This window comes from Poromitra crassiceps (genome assembly GCF_964638095.1).
Source record: "Poromitra crassiceps genome assembly, chromosome: 6".
In the NCBI taxonomy this organism is placed as follows: Eukaryota; Metazoa; Chordata; class Actinopteri; order Beryciformes; family Melamphaidae; genus Poromitra; species Poromitra crassiceps.
In genome coordinates this window covers 42,311,380-42,328,242 of record NC_139627.1, presented here as the reverse complement: position 1 = coordinate 42,328,242, position 16,863 = coordinate 42,311,380, and the positions used below count along the sequence as shown (strand labels likewise).

Sequence of the window (16,863 nt, the reverse complement as noted above, 5' to 3'; positions counted from 1 at the left end):
CCATTCGTGTCCCATTTTGAACGGGTGTCAATAATACAGGCTTGCTGGCCGCTGCTCAGCTATGGCAGAGCACAAAGACTCGGTCCCCTAAGATGGATTTCATTGTAGAAATTCCCCCACGCAGGCCACACATTAACTAGACGTGCATCCGAGGACTGCAATTTTCCCACAATGTGCACAGAGAGGAATGCAATATCGCCCGATGATGTGGACCGTAACGGGTTTTCATCTGCTTAGCTCACCCGTCTATGCATCATAAAAAACAAACTTGCTCCATCGAAGACATTGGGGGAAAAGCTGGGCTAACGTAACCCTGGCACGGATAGTATGCGTAAAATGGCAAGCGACAGTTTGCTTAAGAAAAACAAGATAAATGCATACTATTACGACACTTAATAAAACAACTTGCGTCTCTTTGTTTCTTTTTCACCATCTCTGGCATGTCTTCGCTTCTCATTCGCTCACCACCAATACAATCCGAGTCGCCATACTCTCGGGCGGAGACCCACAGCCGCTGCTGCGTAACCAGCCGGTCCCCACTCGGCTCCCGTACCAAGCAAAACAGCTTGGGGACCCTCCTTCCTCGGAAAGATGTGCAGACAGCCCAATGGCTGCCTCTAACCTTGCTGATGCCTGTATGAATGGCACGTGGAGGCAGCCAATGAGATGCAGTGGTTACATTTCCGTTCATGTGGTAAGATGTCCATCATTCGGTTGCCCCAGTGACACCCGAGGAGCGCTCGTCCAATCACAGCGGCGGCTTCAGGATGTGTATCCAAGAGGAGGAAAGTGCGCCGGATGCTGTTGCTATAGTAACGCTGCAGCTAGTTGCTGCTGTCCAAATGTGAGACTGCTGCTCTCTGCTAAACTTCAGGTCGAGGCAGACATCTATTGATCTCTAAGAAAGCAGAATAACAAGACATCACAGCCACTGTCCACTATCATGAATGTAATTTCATGTGATGATCAGCTGCGGTGAAAACCACCAAGCACACTGATAACTCTGAGAAAACCCATAAAAACAAAATTATGTTGTTTTGTCAATCTTTTCTTCTACAAGAGCAATTTCGCACAGAACTACCTGAGATTGTTGTAGTTTCTTTTAATTGTGCCATGTGCATACTCATTTACAGTAGACTATACATAATATATACTGTATAGCCGATATTTGAATGAGATTTCTGTATGATTTCCTATCAATCAAATTTGTCTTTTTTATAGCAGAATAATAAAAAAAGGGGCAAACCTTTTAAGGTCTACATCTAGTACTGTCTTAGAATGAGCCCAGCATGTAAAATGATGCATATGTACAGTGCAGAATCGAACACAGAACTCACACATGGCATTTACTCAACTTATATTTATTTATTTTCCAACATTAGATTTTACACAACATTGGATTTACTGGAACAAAACTATTCACATAAAAAGAACATATAATTATGCACAAATAAAACATTTTAAATTGTCACACAATAGATTTTAATAAATGAATAAAATTGTATATTTAGGCCCAGTCTAGGACACTGCAGATGGAACCAAATAGCATTGACCCAGGAGCTTCATCAGAGTTTAACCATTTATAATGGCAATTTTACAATCTGTCATTTTGGCCTAAAACTGAAAACTCCTGCGGTGATAATTTCTCAGAATAGTCCAGTGAAATCTATTTGACTTCCCACACAATATGAATTCGATAACTAATGGACACATACAAACTTATAGGGACAATAGATCAAAGGTAAGGCAAAGTTCCCCCCCAAAAACTTGTCTTCTCAGCTTTCTAACTCCTCAGAAAGTGCTAATGTTTCCATCAGTCAACAGGAGCAAACATTCTGACTCTGCCTCTTTTGACTGGCTGATCTAAAATCTCAAATGACTTGCATGTGCAGATGTATCATGTATGACATTCAAGCATTTTGCCAAAAATGAAATGATCATTCGGTTTACAAAACCGTTAAGTTTCATTGTGAAATATGCCTTTTCTTTGCAGTTAAAATAAAGGGCAAAATTGTCAAATACATATAAGAGACCTACAATTTGAAAGGAATTATATTCTGGGAACAAAGTGCAATTCTAAATAGCTACTGAACCATTGAAAACAACTGCTTAACTCTGTAAGAGCCCAGGGGTTCCTGTCAAAAGGTCCGGTTTCTCGAACGGTGGAATATATTTTTTGCTGTGAGATGTTACATGCAGTGAAACCATATTTGAAACCCAGAATTTATATTCCAAAAATCTGTTTTTACTGGAAAATCTACATCATTTTCCCATGGTATAAGAAAGTCAAATGTCTGGCATTACAATCTAATCTGCTAGGGTGAAGAGGGGGGGAAAAACATCTACAAAAATACAGGTTTTTATCATTGCAACTTCAGGTTGCCACAGCAACAAATCAAAGCAGTTATACCACACTATCATGAAACTTTTTTTTTTTTTTTTTTTGTAAAATGTGACCTATACAATAGAATTGTACATACAAGCAATTATACAGCCTTGCTCATACAAAGGTTTGTTGTCCTGTACAGGTGACAAGGCAGTGACATGGATGGAATGTTTAAGCTTGACATCGCTCCAACATTCAATCCCTGAACACAGACGGCTTTTCATAGGCTAATGCAACAGGTCAAGGCCCTTTGAGGAACCTCCAGCAGAGTTTAAGTCAGTTTAATAAATTACATTCATCTTAAAATATAACAGAATACATTTTAAATTTCTTCTTAGCTAATGTTAAACTAAAAAAAAGTATGTGATTATATTCCTTATATTCCATCCAACAATGTGTAAAAAGTTTCACAATGTAAATATATAACACATGGTGAAAAGAAGAAGAACAAAGATTTGAGAACAAGCACAAAGTATCTTGGTGGATTGTCTGAGATAATCATACATACAAACCTTCCGTATTTTATGCAAAACTTATTTCAGTTGCTTGAAAAGAATATTGGAACCATACTGTTTGCAAAATAAAAAGAAATAAAAGGTATATAAAAAATTATCAGGAAAAGAATACATATCTAAGAGAGAAGTATTCTTTTCATATTAATTTTCTTCCATTGACATTTGACCAGACAAAACGTCCACTCTGTCCTGTGCTAGTTTCAAACAGCAGACTAGAGTGTAACAGTTTAACATAATTGACATATATGAAGGACTCCGAATTGCATAATGTGATAATCATACCACACCTAATTTCACCAAAAACTCTACTTTCTATATCATTCTACTACAAATTTCAAACAAAGCATGGATACTGTGCATTAGACAAATTAAGAGACTCATGTATAGAAACAAGCATCCTCTCAGTCCACTTGATCTCAGATCACTGTCTTGGAAACTACTAAGTCATCTTAAAAGTGAAACAAAATAAAATTCTGATGGATAATAAATCCACCATATAGAACATAGAAACTTGAGCATCAATGAAAATGCACTGAAAGACTAAACCTTAATAGGTGTACACAGTACTAATGCACTGGCTTAGCATTGTGTAACATTTCAGATGTGACTGAAGTGGGAGAGTGGATTGAATGAATTGCGCTGTTAATATTTAGTTGTGTAATTTTCACACAAAGTTTTTTAAAGATGCTTGGTTGTCATTGTATGCACAATTCCTTAGGCACTTCTAGCATTCAAATAAAACAATATTGACAACTGTCTTTGTGACTTTAAGACTAATAGTTCACAAACTACCCAAACCTTTAACTATCACCAGAACTTTAGTTTGAATATCATCAGTAATTATACATACACTCTGATTGAGCATACTTCTATGGCTGTGCAGGCTCTTCCCAAAAATGTCGTGCATTTAGTCTCCACACGGTCGGGCCAATGCCACAGGTGTGGACCACTTGAGGGCGCAACAACAAGCTGCCCACCGGCCTGATCAATGATCCAACTGCTCACTCACTGGATGAGATTTTCTCTCAGCAAACACAATGCAAAGTAAAGGCACACCAGCAGGTGGCGCACTGATCCCGCTCTGTGGGGGAAACAGGGAGTCTGACTGAATTGCCAAATTAAATCTTTACAATGTGGAGCTAAAATAGAAGTGCTTTTTATGAGTTTGTTCAAATCAAAATGAACTCTGGCACTAAATCATCACTGTGAGAAATACCATTTTATGTGAGCTTACATCAGTGTTGTAGTCAAGTCACTATACATGTATCTCGAGTCCAAGTCCAGTCTCAAGTCCCCCGTGTTCGAGTCTGATTCACCAAAGACGAGCCAGAGTCAAGTCCCCATTACCTGAGTCCGAGTCCAGAGTTACTGAATGTGAATCCACATTTAGGTGGAATGTGCCTGCCCTTGCACGAAATTGAATATTGTCACTGCAGCGCTGTCGCCTCACAGCAAGAATGTCCTGGGTTCGATTGCCGCCTGGGACGCTGTGTCCCGATTCCCATGTCCGCAGTGGCTACAGCCCAAGTGAGGTCATCAAAAAGGGCCTTTCTGTGTGGAGCTTGCATGTTCTCCCCGTGCTCCCCTGGGGTTTCCTCAAGATAGGAACCCCCCCCGCAAAACCCCCCCCCAAAAAACAGTCTTTATCAATTACTAAGTCTAAGTCCGAGTTTCCAACTTCTGAGTTCGAATGCATGTATCCTCGAGTCTTGAGTCCAAGTCCGAGTCATGAGTGTTCAAGTCCAAGTCGAGTCACGAGTCCTGAACATGAGTCCAAGACTCAGACTCGAGTCTGACTCGACTACAACACTGGCTTACATGAAACATTCAAGAGTGAAAAAAGAAGTCCTTCTTCAATATCATCACGATGAATACATCTGAACATACTGCAATGAGGGCCCCTTTACACCCGCCATTAACATGCATCTCATATCAGGATGTGATGTAGCCGCATCACATTTACACCTGCTATTCATATGCATCTCCAGTATACACACTGTATGTAATCCAATTCTTTCACTCACCAAAAGTAGACTGTCATGCACATCACTATCCTCTTGTAATAAGTCCTAGTAAAAACAGTAAAAACCTTCTCGCTTGTTCCCCATCCACGAGGATCCTGACGATCCGTTTTTGACAAGGATGTTACTATCTGAGCTGCCTGCGTGTGTTTCTGGGTTGGATTCATGCACAAAAGTTTAGGCAATTCGTTTCATTTACATACTTCCTCTTCGTGGATTGGAGACCCACTGTATTTCAATGTTGTTGTTAATGTGGTTAAATGTGTCTCTGACCACATCCAGAGGTGCTTTGGATGATCAGATCTTCAATGTATCTTGGGTGCATTTACACCTGGATTTGATGCGTTTTTGTGTTTGTGTCGTCCCCCCCCCCGTGCTATCTGATTACAATCTGACCACCCATTTGCATGTTACTGCCAGATGTATAGGGGCTTTTGGTGTATACTGCTCATACAATAATCCTCTGTGACACATAACTAACAGAATCTAACAGAATATAATCCTAGCAATTCAGCTATATAATTTCTTATCGCAGATCAAAGTACGTCTACGCCTTTTACTCAATGATCATCTTATCAGCATGCAGCTTGTTGTAGATTGTGTATGGTGCTAATGTAGTATTTACAGAGAGGATGTTTAGGGCCGTTAGCAGCAGCAACTTGGCACTGGCTTCCTTTTCTGGTGGTTACTTGAGGATGATCTGTTTCAGAAGCAGAAGACATGTCAGTCAATGGTTGCACACAATGGAAACGTACTTTTAGGTACACCTTGGTCCAAGTACATGTTTCTTTATATCACTGAGAGGTCATCAAGTGCTCAATACGAATCGCCACCAATACCATCATCATCATCATGACAATGGATATAAAATTGTCAAAATTAAATAAACACAGGTTACTGAAGAGCTAAAACAACAAATCTGAGAAAAGAAAACATAACATCACCACGCCTGAAGATTTCTCACAACGAGCTTCTATTTAACAAACAAAAACATGACCAGGGTAGATCAGTACTTATAGTTGGTATTATTAATGCTGTTATAACTACTAACAGCACTAATACCATTTAGGTCCTTAAGCTACCACTGTTTTATCTATTCCCTCCTCAATCAAGAGAGCATTTGGAACTGCACATTGATTTAAAAGAAAGAAGGGGGGAAATATTATTTGACATTGAACAAAGCAAAAAAGATACTTATGCAACACGACTATTTGCAGATGAAAGATCTCTAAATAAGCGCTGCCTGTTGTACATGAAATAGATGAGATGTAGACTATTAGTTCTAATAAAGGTCTAAAGTAACGTAGATGAAGCTCAATGACAGACAATGCAAGCAGGGTAATGCTACGCTGACAAAGTGTCTCCCCTCCTTTAATAAAAAGCATGTATTTAGAGCGCAAGGATTTCTGCAAGAAAGCTTTTAAAAGGAGCAAACCTGATTGGCTGGTGCTGTTGCTGCGTAGGGGACACTTGTGGCGGGGGTAGTTGCTGCAGAGACAGTAGCAGGCGTAGCACTGTAGTGACTGTACATCATGGGCACTTTTCGGGAAGGGAACCATGAAAGCAATGAAAAGGTAGGTGGAGCATTATGGTAACCATAGCAACACTTTTCTCCATCTCTCTTGCCGGGCAAATACAAAATGACATTAGCAGCAAGCCATCATTGGGTTAGACCAGCAGATGACATGCGATCACACAGCAAAGCAAGACAGTGACAAGACATCATAGAGGGCGGCTGATAAAAGGCTTAGGAAATTTGCCCATAATTTTACATCCTAAAAGAGAAGACATGTACAGTAATGTTAATTAAACTAATCAATAGTTTTTGGAGGGGGGGGGGGGGGATTACAAGTGGGAAAATTTAAAAGTATAAGACACTACTGAATGATTGTCCTACGCTGTGTGTATCTGGACAGTCGAAAGAGTGATGATCACATACAAAATATATTGCTGCAAGTTGATTTACAAAATCGGGAGTGTTCAAGGATGCTGAGCAAAGCGCCAAATTATATCCGACACCATCATTACACACGCAAAAACGGACTTAAAGAAACCTCTTCTCAGGCCATTTGAGGATATGTGCCACTAACGAGAGTTCCCGAGTGTTGGACCCTGATTCAGAGTGGTGTTCTGTTCATCGTACTTGTGCTTAGATAACATGAATATCTTTTAAATCAACTGTAAGAATGTCCTCCATTCATAACAAGACACAGAGTGCTAGAAAAAATAAGCAAGGGACCTACCAACGCTGGTAGCAGGAGCCATGCAAAAGACTGACCCTGTATGATTATGTAATGGAAAGTGGAAAACACAGGTTAGGTTGAGACTGCTGTCGAGCAGGATTGACACATATCAGTGTAGTGAATGCAGGCGTGTGTGCCCCAACAGAGAAACCAGAGGAGACCAGGGGTTCCCAACCTTTTTTGGCTCATGACCCTATTTTGATGTCGCAAAAATCTAGGGACCCGCGGCATTCAAATTCTGGGACACCATCGATAATGTCATCAGTGACATTGTCAGTGATGTCACATAGTATGCTTCTTTTCCCCCACAGAATTCTGTCTTTAATCTGAGAATTCTGACTTTAATCTCAAAACTCTGACTTTATTCTCAGAATACTGATTTAAAGTTATAATCTCAAAGATTTTCATCTAAATAAAAATGATTAAATTAAGAGTCACTCACAATGTTGATTGAGGCTATGGTCCATTGATGGAAGCCTTTGCAGTATATAGTGACATTATGTGTCATTAGTAATGTCACATAATGCAACACTGTTTGGATGTCACCTGCAATTACCACTCATCGCCATAGGTGTCACCCAAGAGAACAAAGCTGAAATCTTACAGATTATCACTTTAAACTCAGAACTAAAAAATAAGTTAAAAAAAAAAAAAAAAAAAAATTACCCTAATCATCTTCGGTAGTATTAAATTGGGTCTGGTGTATATATATATATATATATATATTTTTTAAGACATTTCAGGCGACCCTATTTGAATTCCAGGCGACCCCACTTAGGGTCGCGACCCTAAGGTTGGGAACCACTGCCATAGACCTTTAGTTCAGTGAGCAATGAACATATACAAACAAGCCCCATAGAGTAAGACAGTGTACCGAGGTTCTAAGAGGGATATGCATGCTGAAGAAAGTACTATGTACATTAATCACTGACTGACAAAGGGTAGAAGTGCAAGGCAGGAAGACAAAGCACCATCTTACACAGTAAAAGCCAGGGTAAGTTTGTATGGTTTCAATTATTACTAGAAAGCCACAGAAAGTGATGACAGAAACACTTAAGCTGGCAATTTAATAGATCACATGCATCTACATTCAGCACGCCATTGACCAAAAACTCTTTTTAGAGTTAGGATTCCATTTTACTTCTAGACTTCTAGATTCAATTGAGACCCAAGGAGATGTACTTCAATACATTAGGCCTCCATAGGCAGCACCATTCTGCTGATAATACATGGACTGCCGACAGACCATCACGTTCTTAAAGCATGCAGACTGCACAGTGCAGAACATTCACATAACTCCAACCACACTGAATAAAACACTATCATTTCATCTTTATCTCTGTACAGTATGTGACGGTGAGCAATATGAAAAGACATCTAATCTCCCCCCAGAATAGCAGCAATCTGTCTTTGACGCTCCCTTACCTGTAGGAAAGAATGCCGCTGTGGGCTGCTGGAACTGTGCGTTGGCCAGAGCCTGTTGGTAGTGCAAAAAGCTGGGATTGAAGATAGAGTTGAGCCCATTGCTCTTCTCGAGAGCTTGTCTCTTTGGTAGCGGTTGCATGATGCTGTGGGGAAAGGCCTGAAAGTGACAAGAGGAGAGACAACAACAACAACAGTCAAAAGCCCTCCCAAACTCTCTTCTGTCTGTCTACGTGGTGCACACACTCTTAATGCATATACTATTTATTTTGAAAAAACGATGGAACAGAACAGACATGACTACACAATAAAGGCTACTGCTACCACAGCATGAAAACAATATATCAAGCAAGGTTTTATGATCAAAATGTAAATGCAATAATGCTTCAACCAAACACATTTAAAAATATCACTCACATTAAGCACTTAATGATAAACTGATGGTAAATGAGTCTGTACACAAATACAACACATGGGACTTTAAGAGGTTGTCAAACCAAAAATGGCAAAAATCAAATGTTATTATAGTATAATTAATAGCTACATGCAAAGCAAAAGGTGAAAATACCAGGTCTACAGTTGTCTCGAGGGGTCGCTTCATTGCTTTGGCAGTCGACTGAGTCTTTTAATAGCAGGCAGCGAGCACATGATGGCAGTGGGCCAATGGGATTCAAGCGTATTAACATACAGGTAACAGCAAGCAGAGGTGCGTCATGGGGGACAGCATTGCATTGTGGATAGGTGAGAAGGAAAAACAAAACAAAATAATCTGAATGCAGTATACCACATCAAAACAATATGCATGCACAGTAGTAACCAAAATAACAGATTCAAGGACAAACTAACTACAGTGTTCCTCCTGAATTAGTACGTCAGCATGTACAATTAATCAATAGCTTTGTCAAGTAAGATTTAGAACACTACTGTACACTGTTGTCTGTCATTTTCACTGTAAATTGATCACTTAACACAATGTTAGTTGATCAGTGGTTGTTAAGCATAATCGGAACACTACCGCTATCAGGTGATCAAAGCTACTGAACACAATATAATTCAGGAATACATACATTGACAATACAGCTTTAAGGAAGAGGATACCAATGTAAAGCAGTGAAGAATTGTATGGCTATTTTGTAGCTAAATGACAGACCTCTGAGGTTTAGATTAGGACTTGCCAAAAACAATGTAACACAATATGAACAGAGAGAGAGAATTGATCCCATATCATACAGAATGTGGAGCTCTGTTTACTATAAGAAAAGCTGGCATAAGATCCAGGCTATTTGGGGGAATTCCTGTCCTCAGCTAATCCTATGTTTCTCTAAATACATTTGTTGTAATGTAGAAAAACTACTTCTACAGTATAATTAGGATGTCTCAACGACTTGTACTTCATAACATAACACATAAAAGCAGTCCTGGTTTTTGTTAGATCAAAAAATAAACCTAGCGCTCATGCAAAAAACATAGAGGAAACACAATGTAAATGAAGGAGTAACCAGAATGCAAATTAAATACAAGAAAGGCAATGGAAAGACGAGAACACATTTGACTGAAGCAACATTTCTTCAGTATCTTTTTTTTTTTTTGGCCTGTTTTTAGCGGGGGGGGGGGGTTCCTATCTGGAGAAACCCCAGGGGAGCACGGGGAGCACATGCAAAAACTCTGCACAGAAAGGCCCTTTTTGACGAGCCCACCTGGGCAGTAGGCACTGGGGACACACCCTCAGCGCCCACAGCGTCCCAGGCGGGAATCGAAACCCAGGACCTTCTTGCTGTGAGGCGACAGCGCTACCACTGCACCACCGCGCAGAAAATATTTGGTTTTATTTAGCAAGAGTTAGCAAGTCAGAAAGCGCGAACAGCAGGGAAAGAAAACCAAAGGAAACTTTTAAATAATCAAGTTTCTGCACTGCAGTATAGCATTGATCGATACTGTGACGTTAAGCATGTTTGCACTTGACCAGGCAGACAGTTGTCACATTATAAGTGAAACTGGATAGCTAGCTACTACCAAGTTTTCATACTGCAGGCATAAAACTGATATTACATTATATTATTATTATATTATAATATTATTATATTATTATATTTACAAGATATTTCTGAGTTGATTGCACTACAGTGCCAGTTCAGTCTATTGAGTGCCTGGTATAAGTTTAACAACAGACCACATTTACAAATGTCACTGTGCCTCCTTACAGCTATAAATGAGCCTGAATAACCTAGCCTCGGGCTTTTACGAGTTGAAGAATCTAACAGCTAAAGTCACATTTGAGGTTTTACTAGACATTTACTGTAGACGTCAGTTGAAAGTATAGATAGACTATACCTCTACAGTAGATGTCACTTTACAAATGATACTATGACTGAAATACAAACAAAGCAGCGCTCCACATTCTATGATGTCATGGCGAACACAGCATACACAGTATTCCATTTGAATAAACCTGAGGTTAAAGCTGCATTCAGCAATGTTTTTGTGTTAAAATAAGTGTTAAATGTCTCTATATTCTCACAGCAATCACTGAAATAGAGTGTTTGGTCAGTGACTTGAAACCGCCCCACCCCCCGCTGTCCTCTATCTCTCTCCTGTAGTCCTGCAGGAAGGGCGGATGTATCTCTGCAACCGTAACTCGTAGAGACTCACGGGTGACGGCGTTGGATTCACAGGGTGAAAAAAGACATATAGTCCTTTAGAAGCATCGCAATGTGACCTTCCCTTTCCCAGAAAATGTCAACATTTCTCTGATTGGATAGTGGGAGGTCGACATCTTCTGGGAAACAGAAGATCAGATCGCGATGTCCTGTAAAGGACTATTATGTATTTTTTCACCCCGAATCCAACGCCATCCCTGAGTCTCTACGAGTTACAGTTGTGGAGATACGTCTGCACCTGCCTGCGGGGCTACAGGAGAGAGATAGAGGACAGTGGGAGGTTGGGGGTTTCAAGTCACTGACCAAACACTCTATTTCAGTGACTGCTGTCAGAATATAGAGGCATTTAACACTTATTTGAACACAAAAACATCACTGAATGCAGCTTTAATGTGTTTTCTGCATGCTTAACTACTTTCCAGCAGCAGGGAAAGCGGTTGTCTTACCATGGCTGCAGCTGCTGCCTGGGCTGCCACAGCTGTCTGGTTGCCCTGCTGTTGACTGGCTTTGAGTTTGGCCTGTAAGTGTGCGGGCGGGTGGAAATACTTGCACTTCTCCCTGGAGCAGCGGCTCTTCATGTAGTCCATGCACACGGTGACAGTGTTGTCACTGGTGTCGATCATTGGGCTGTCGCTGGGGTGAGCAAAGCGGCAGTCTGTCTCCCCTCTCGCACAGTTGCCTCGCTGAAATTCACGGCACACCTGAGGGGCAGCCACGATAAGGACGTGGAGAGAAAGGCAGATTAGATTAGATCAGACTAGATACTTTAATGGACAGCTTTTAGGATGTGGCCAGAATATTATGCATTCTAATGAGCATTAAAGGGATACTAATCTCAAAAACCGCAAACCTAAGTGTTGGACAGCTGATTCTCTGACACCTCACGATTTGATGTATGTTTTCTGGGAAATAACTGTGCAATACCTGACTCAAAGTCTCGTTCACACTGAACGGCAAATAAGCGAAATATCTGAAACATATCTGTATTGAAACCTGTCTACAACGTCCACTTTTTCAGGAATATAACCGTGCAATATTATCTGGAAACATACCTCTATAGGACGAATCAGCGTGACGTCACTTGCCACCCAGAAATGCGGAACCCCGCGGCAGTTAATAATAGGAGTTGTGCCAAACAAACGTTAATATCTCAAAAACTATACATGACATTGCTTATATTTTGAGATTCTGAGTGAGAGCAGAAGTAGCTCAAGAGTTTGATGTATAATATATACATACATGTCGTGTTAAAGTTGTGTGAACTGTCGCAGTTTTTAAAATGTAAACAGAGTTAGCCAGCTAGAGTCAGACACTCAAGCCTCGTGCCACTTGGGCTCCATAGGGTTCCATTGCCGTTGCCACCCAGTGACGCAGTTTGTTTACCAAAATGCTGCTCGGCTGATCCCTCTCATAGCCTTTGTTTACAATCCTGTGTGTCTTATTTATAGATTTACTGTACATACACATTCTTTCATATATACGCACTTAAAGAGAGGCTTTGCCGATTTTCAACGCTCTTTGTATCATTACAATGTCAGCAATGATGCAGATGGGCAGCCTTTATCTTGTCCTCATGTTCTCCTGCACAGAGAGCTCCGCAGTTTAATCCAGCACTTCCGTCTCCAGAAGGATGCGTTACGCGTCATTCTGGACACGGAATTGAACAGATGTTGCTCAGGGGTGGCTGTTATAGTTTATTTTTGTTTTTTCCGTATGCACACATCCGGAGAATGGAGAGCCTTAACGATCGTTAATGACCCATACCAGCTGACAGGGGCGGAGTTTCTGCAGGCAGTCAAATTGAGGATTACTCGATGCAGAAAACATATACCGAAGGTAAACACTGTCCATCTGCTTTATATTAACGAGATTATGATACAAAGCGTGTTGAAAATCGGCAAAGCCTTCCTTTAAAATAGACACTTTACACCACTTATATAGTATTAGTTACTGTAAATGTGTGCTAATGTCTAAATGTACCCTTTTGCCTTGCCTGTTTTAACTTGTGCATACCTTTCTTTCTTTTCTTTTTCTGTGAGTACTTTGAGAGCAAAGCAAACCGGAGTCAAATTCCTTGTATGTGTACTGTACAATAAAGCTGATTCTGATGGTGCATATATACATTGATTTTCGGCAGAAAAAAGTGGAAAAAGCAGTATCTCTTTAATGTCATTTTTATGTCAAATAAATGTGGTGCTTGGGTACCTCTAGTTTGTCTGTGCGCTGCAGCTTCTGTGAGAGGGAGGGAGAAGAGGAGGAGGAGCTCTGCATGGTGAGGGAGGGGCTTCCGGGGACCATGACTTGGGTGCTGGGGAGCATCTCAGTGGGAACCAGGCCCATTCCATGATGGCTCAAGGGTGTCATGTAAGGAGCATAACCAAGGCCGGGATTTGCACCAAGTCCCTGCGGTACAGGAAATGTTGGCTATGGGAGGAGAGGTTATGAGTCAAGTCAAGCGCCACTATAGAGCTCAACAGTCACGTGACATCTCTTGCCCCGGAAGTGAGTTCCCCATTCATTGTCTCCATAGACATTTCTAAAAATCCTTATATAACAAGTTTTAAGGCTGGAACCAAGCTAACCCGTGACCTACTGAATCATGAGTGACCATAAAACATTTCAGTTGGAGCAAAAATAAAAAAATAATTTTTTTTTTAATGTTTTATGGTCACCCACGATTCAGTAGGTCACAGGGTGGCTTGGTTCCAGCCTTAAAACCCATTATATAAGGATTTTTAAAATGTCTATGGAGACAATGAATGGGAAACTCACTTCCGGGGCAAGAAATGTCACGTGACTGTTCAGCTCTATGCCAAGTGAATGATGTAAAAAAAAAAACTATGAGTCACTTACCATAGACTGCATGCTGGGTCCAGGGATCATGAACTGCATCTGTTGGGCCAGCATCGCTGCTGCCGTCTTCTGGTGAATGAGATTGTTGCGCCCATTTATCTCTAACTGGGTTTTTAGGTGCGAAGGTGGATGAAGATACTTACAGTTTTCTCTTGAGCATCGACCCTGCATTCAGAGAGAAAGAAACCACAGGAACAGTCAGGCCACTGATTCTCATATTCATCCAAACGATACATTTTTTCATCCGAAAACCCCAATTATCACTACGGTTTAAATTTGAGACGTTTTTAGACGATTTTATAAGACTTTTTTTTTACTTGATAATTAAGGCGCAAGAATTCACTTAATTTGCTCCAAGTGTTCCACTCAATATTTGGACCATTTCATCATTGGTAAATCACAGGATTGTAATGCAATTGTGAGATATGCCATTCCCTCACTATGGAAAGATCTTTGACAAATCCAATTGACTGCTTATTGTTGTCTATCTGTGAGTTAATTAGAACAGAAAAAGATTATGTATGTATGACTCCTAAGCTTATGGTAGTGTGGGGTAACAACCAGAGAACAAGAGACAATACAATGATGACATAATGACAAACATCATCATCAGGTGATTCATGTTAGTAATCCTGTGGTATGTATGTCTTAGGTCTTCTAGTTTTATATGACACCAGTATCTTGACTCTAGCTTTAAAAATTAGCCCGCTACAGCCATTTGATTGCCCGCGTAAATTGGGAGGGTTGACAGAGGCAGACCACTCGCGGCCCACCTGCAGTACCTCCACGGCCCACCAGTGGGTCATGGCCCACACTGCTATAGAGAATCTCTTGACACCAAAATACAGTTTGTTCGGGACTAGTCACTGTCCAATCAGGTTCACAACAATCCAGATGTCCATCTTGTACCAATGCTTTATCTCCCCTGCGATAGGCCAGATAGTGGTGGTGATTCGCTTGATATTTGAAGAGCCTTGTACTGATATGACAATAACAAGTTCTTCAAAGTAACAGGCTATTATTGTCTCCTATCAGACTTTAAAATTAGCCTAATGCTGTCATTTCTGTCAATCAAACAGTATTAGCCTAATCAGAGATTAGCCTCCTCTGCCCTACATATTGAAATAAAGAAATCCTTCAATCAACTGAACAGAGAACTAATCGCACCTCATTTGCATTTCTCCCAAGAGATTTATACCAATTATTTTCTGGGAATGTCCACATGGGTTTAACTGTCAACTATGTTTCATTAAGGATTGACACTGCCTTTGACATCTTAGCAGGTATCGCTATCAAATTACAATTGGATACGAAGCTATTTATTGCGTAACTCTTGGCCTGGTCACATGATACCAATCTGGTCACAGAGGATGTCATTTTGAAGGGGGAAATATTTAGATAAGATATTCTGACTTAAATTACTCCAGAGCAATTCAATGCTAATTAAATACTGCTTCCAAAATAAACAACCGTGTATACCGTGTATACCGTGTATACTTTGGTATAGCTTTAAAAAGATCACTTTGGGCTGATCTGTGTAAGCAAGTGTCATTTTACTGTGTGTCTACTAGTAGGTGGCAGTAATGCAATTTGGTAGTGTTTGAGACTGGTGTGAGATTGTGTCAGATAATCTGACATGGTAAGTGCTGCAGCCAGATCCCATGAGAAAAAACCACTACATGCAACCTACCTACACACTCATATGAACAGAGAATGGCTTGTGAAATGCTACTGTATGAGAAGCCATTCAGCGTCAGTGTAGTGGAGTCAGCAGCAGGGATGCTGCTGACGCGTTTCTTTTGAACCTGTATTCAAAGCACCGTCTTCTGGCATACTTCAGCTCATTTAAACCTTCAAATGTAAATAATCAATTTCCTTCATACTAGTGCACATTAAGAATCATAGTATTTAAAATAAAAATGAATGAATACCAAATTTCACCATTATTATTATTATTATTATTATTATTATTATTATTATTATTATTATTACTAGAAATTGTGCGCGCTTTGCGCACTCAATTTCTTTGCGCACTCAATTGTGCACTCGCACTCGCTTTGCGCACTCAATTGTGCGCGCTTTGCGCACTCAATTTCTAGGGTGGAGACTCTGGAGACGATGAACCAAGCTTTGTCTGCTCTTATTCTGTGACAACATTGATGATCTCACTCGCCAATCCCGAAGCCAAGCGCAAGTTACTATAACTGGAGGCGTGTCTGTGTCTGTGTGTATGTGTGTGTGTGTCTGTTTGTCCGGAGTTGCGCACCGTTGCTCCGATCGCCTCCAAAATTTGCCAAAACACTTTTCAGGAGTCTGGCATGAATCTGGTGCGGGGGAAAAACAGGGCAGAAATGTGCCCATGGGGGGGTGCTGCTACATCGATATTTTATGCCTTCACACTCACATACACAAGAGCGACATTCATCACTGATGACAAGAAATGGGCTGGAGACAGAGAAACACCGGTTGAGCGTGTGAAGCTAAACGCATGAGTTGGCATGAGTTTTGTCCTACACTCACTACACTGGCTCCCTGTCTCCTCCAGGTCTGAATAGAAAACATCTCTGTTAAACGTAACGCATCAATGCTCGGCTGCACCCCATCTGCGGAATACCCTACCCGACCACCTGAGGGCACCAGAGACTGTTGGGGCCGCTAAAAAACTTCCTTTTTTTAAACAGAGCCTTCTCTTAAATTTGTGTTGTTCGTTTATTTTTTTTATCTTTAGGCATTGTAACAATCTTTTGATTATTAATCAGGCCATTT

The 16,863-nt window shown here is 40.7% G+C and overlaps 1 protein-coding gene across 7 annotated transcripts in view; it reads right to left on the bottom strand.

Annotated features, from left to right (window-relative positions):
* Positions 1 to 1,355: 1,355 nt before the first annotated feature.
* LOC310778854 (muscleblind-like protein 2a) overlaps positions 1,356 to 16,863 on the bottom strand; it is a 31,850-nt gene continuing 16,342 nt past the window's right edge. For 2 of the 7 annotated variants that reach the window (XM_083639301.1, XM_083639300.1), the window contains exons 3-9: positions 14,098 to 14,262; positions 13,450 to 13,668; positions 11,691 to 11,945; positions 8,591 to 8,733; positions 7,166 to 7,201; positions 6,358 to 6,461; positions 1,356 to 5,622 (exon numbers count right to left, since the gene is read on the bottom strand). In XM_083639301.1, the coding sequence (XP_083495427.1) occupies positions 5,498 to 5,622; positions 6,358 to 6,461; positions 7,166 to 7,201; positions 8,591 to 8,733; positions 11,691 to 11,945; positions 13,450 to 13,668; positions 14,098 to 14,262 (1,047 nt within the window). In that variant the 3' untranslated portion in view covers positions 1,356 to 5,497. Of the gene's footprint in view, positions 5,623 to 6,357; positions 6,462 to 7,165; positions 7,202 to 8,590; positions 8,748 to 9,155; positions 9,210 to 11,690; positions 11,946 to 13,449; positions 13,669 to 14,097; positions 14,263 to 16,863 lie in introns of all 7 variants that reach the window. The other 5 variants (XM_083639303.1, XM_083639304.1, XM_083639305.1 and 2 more) reach the window with 5 other exon arrangements.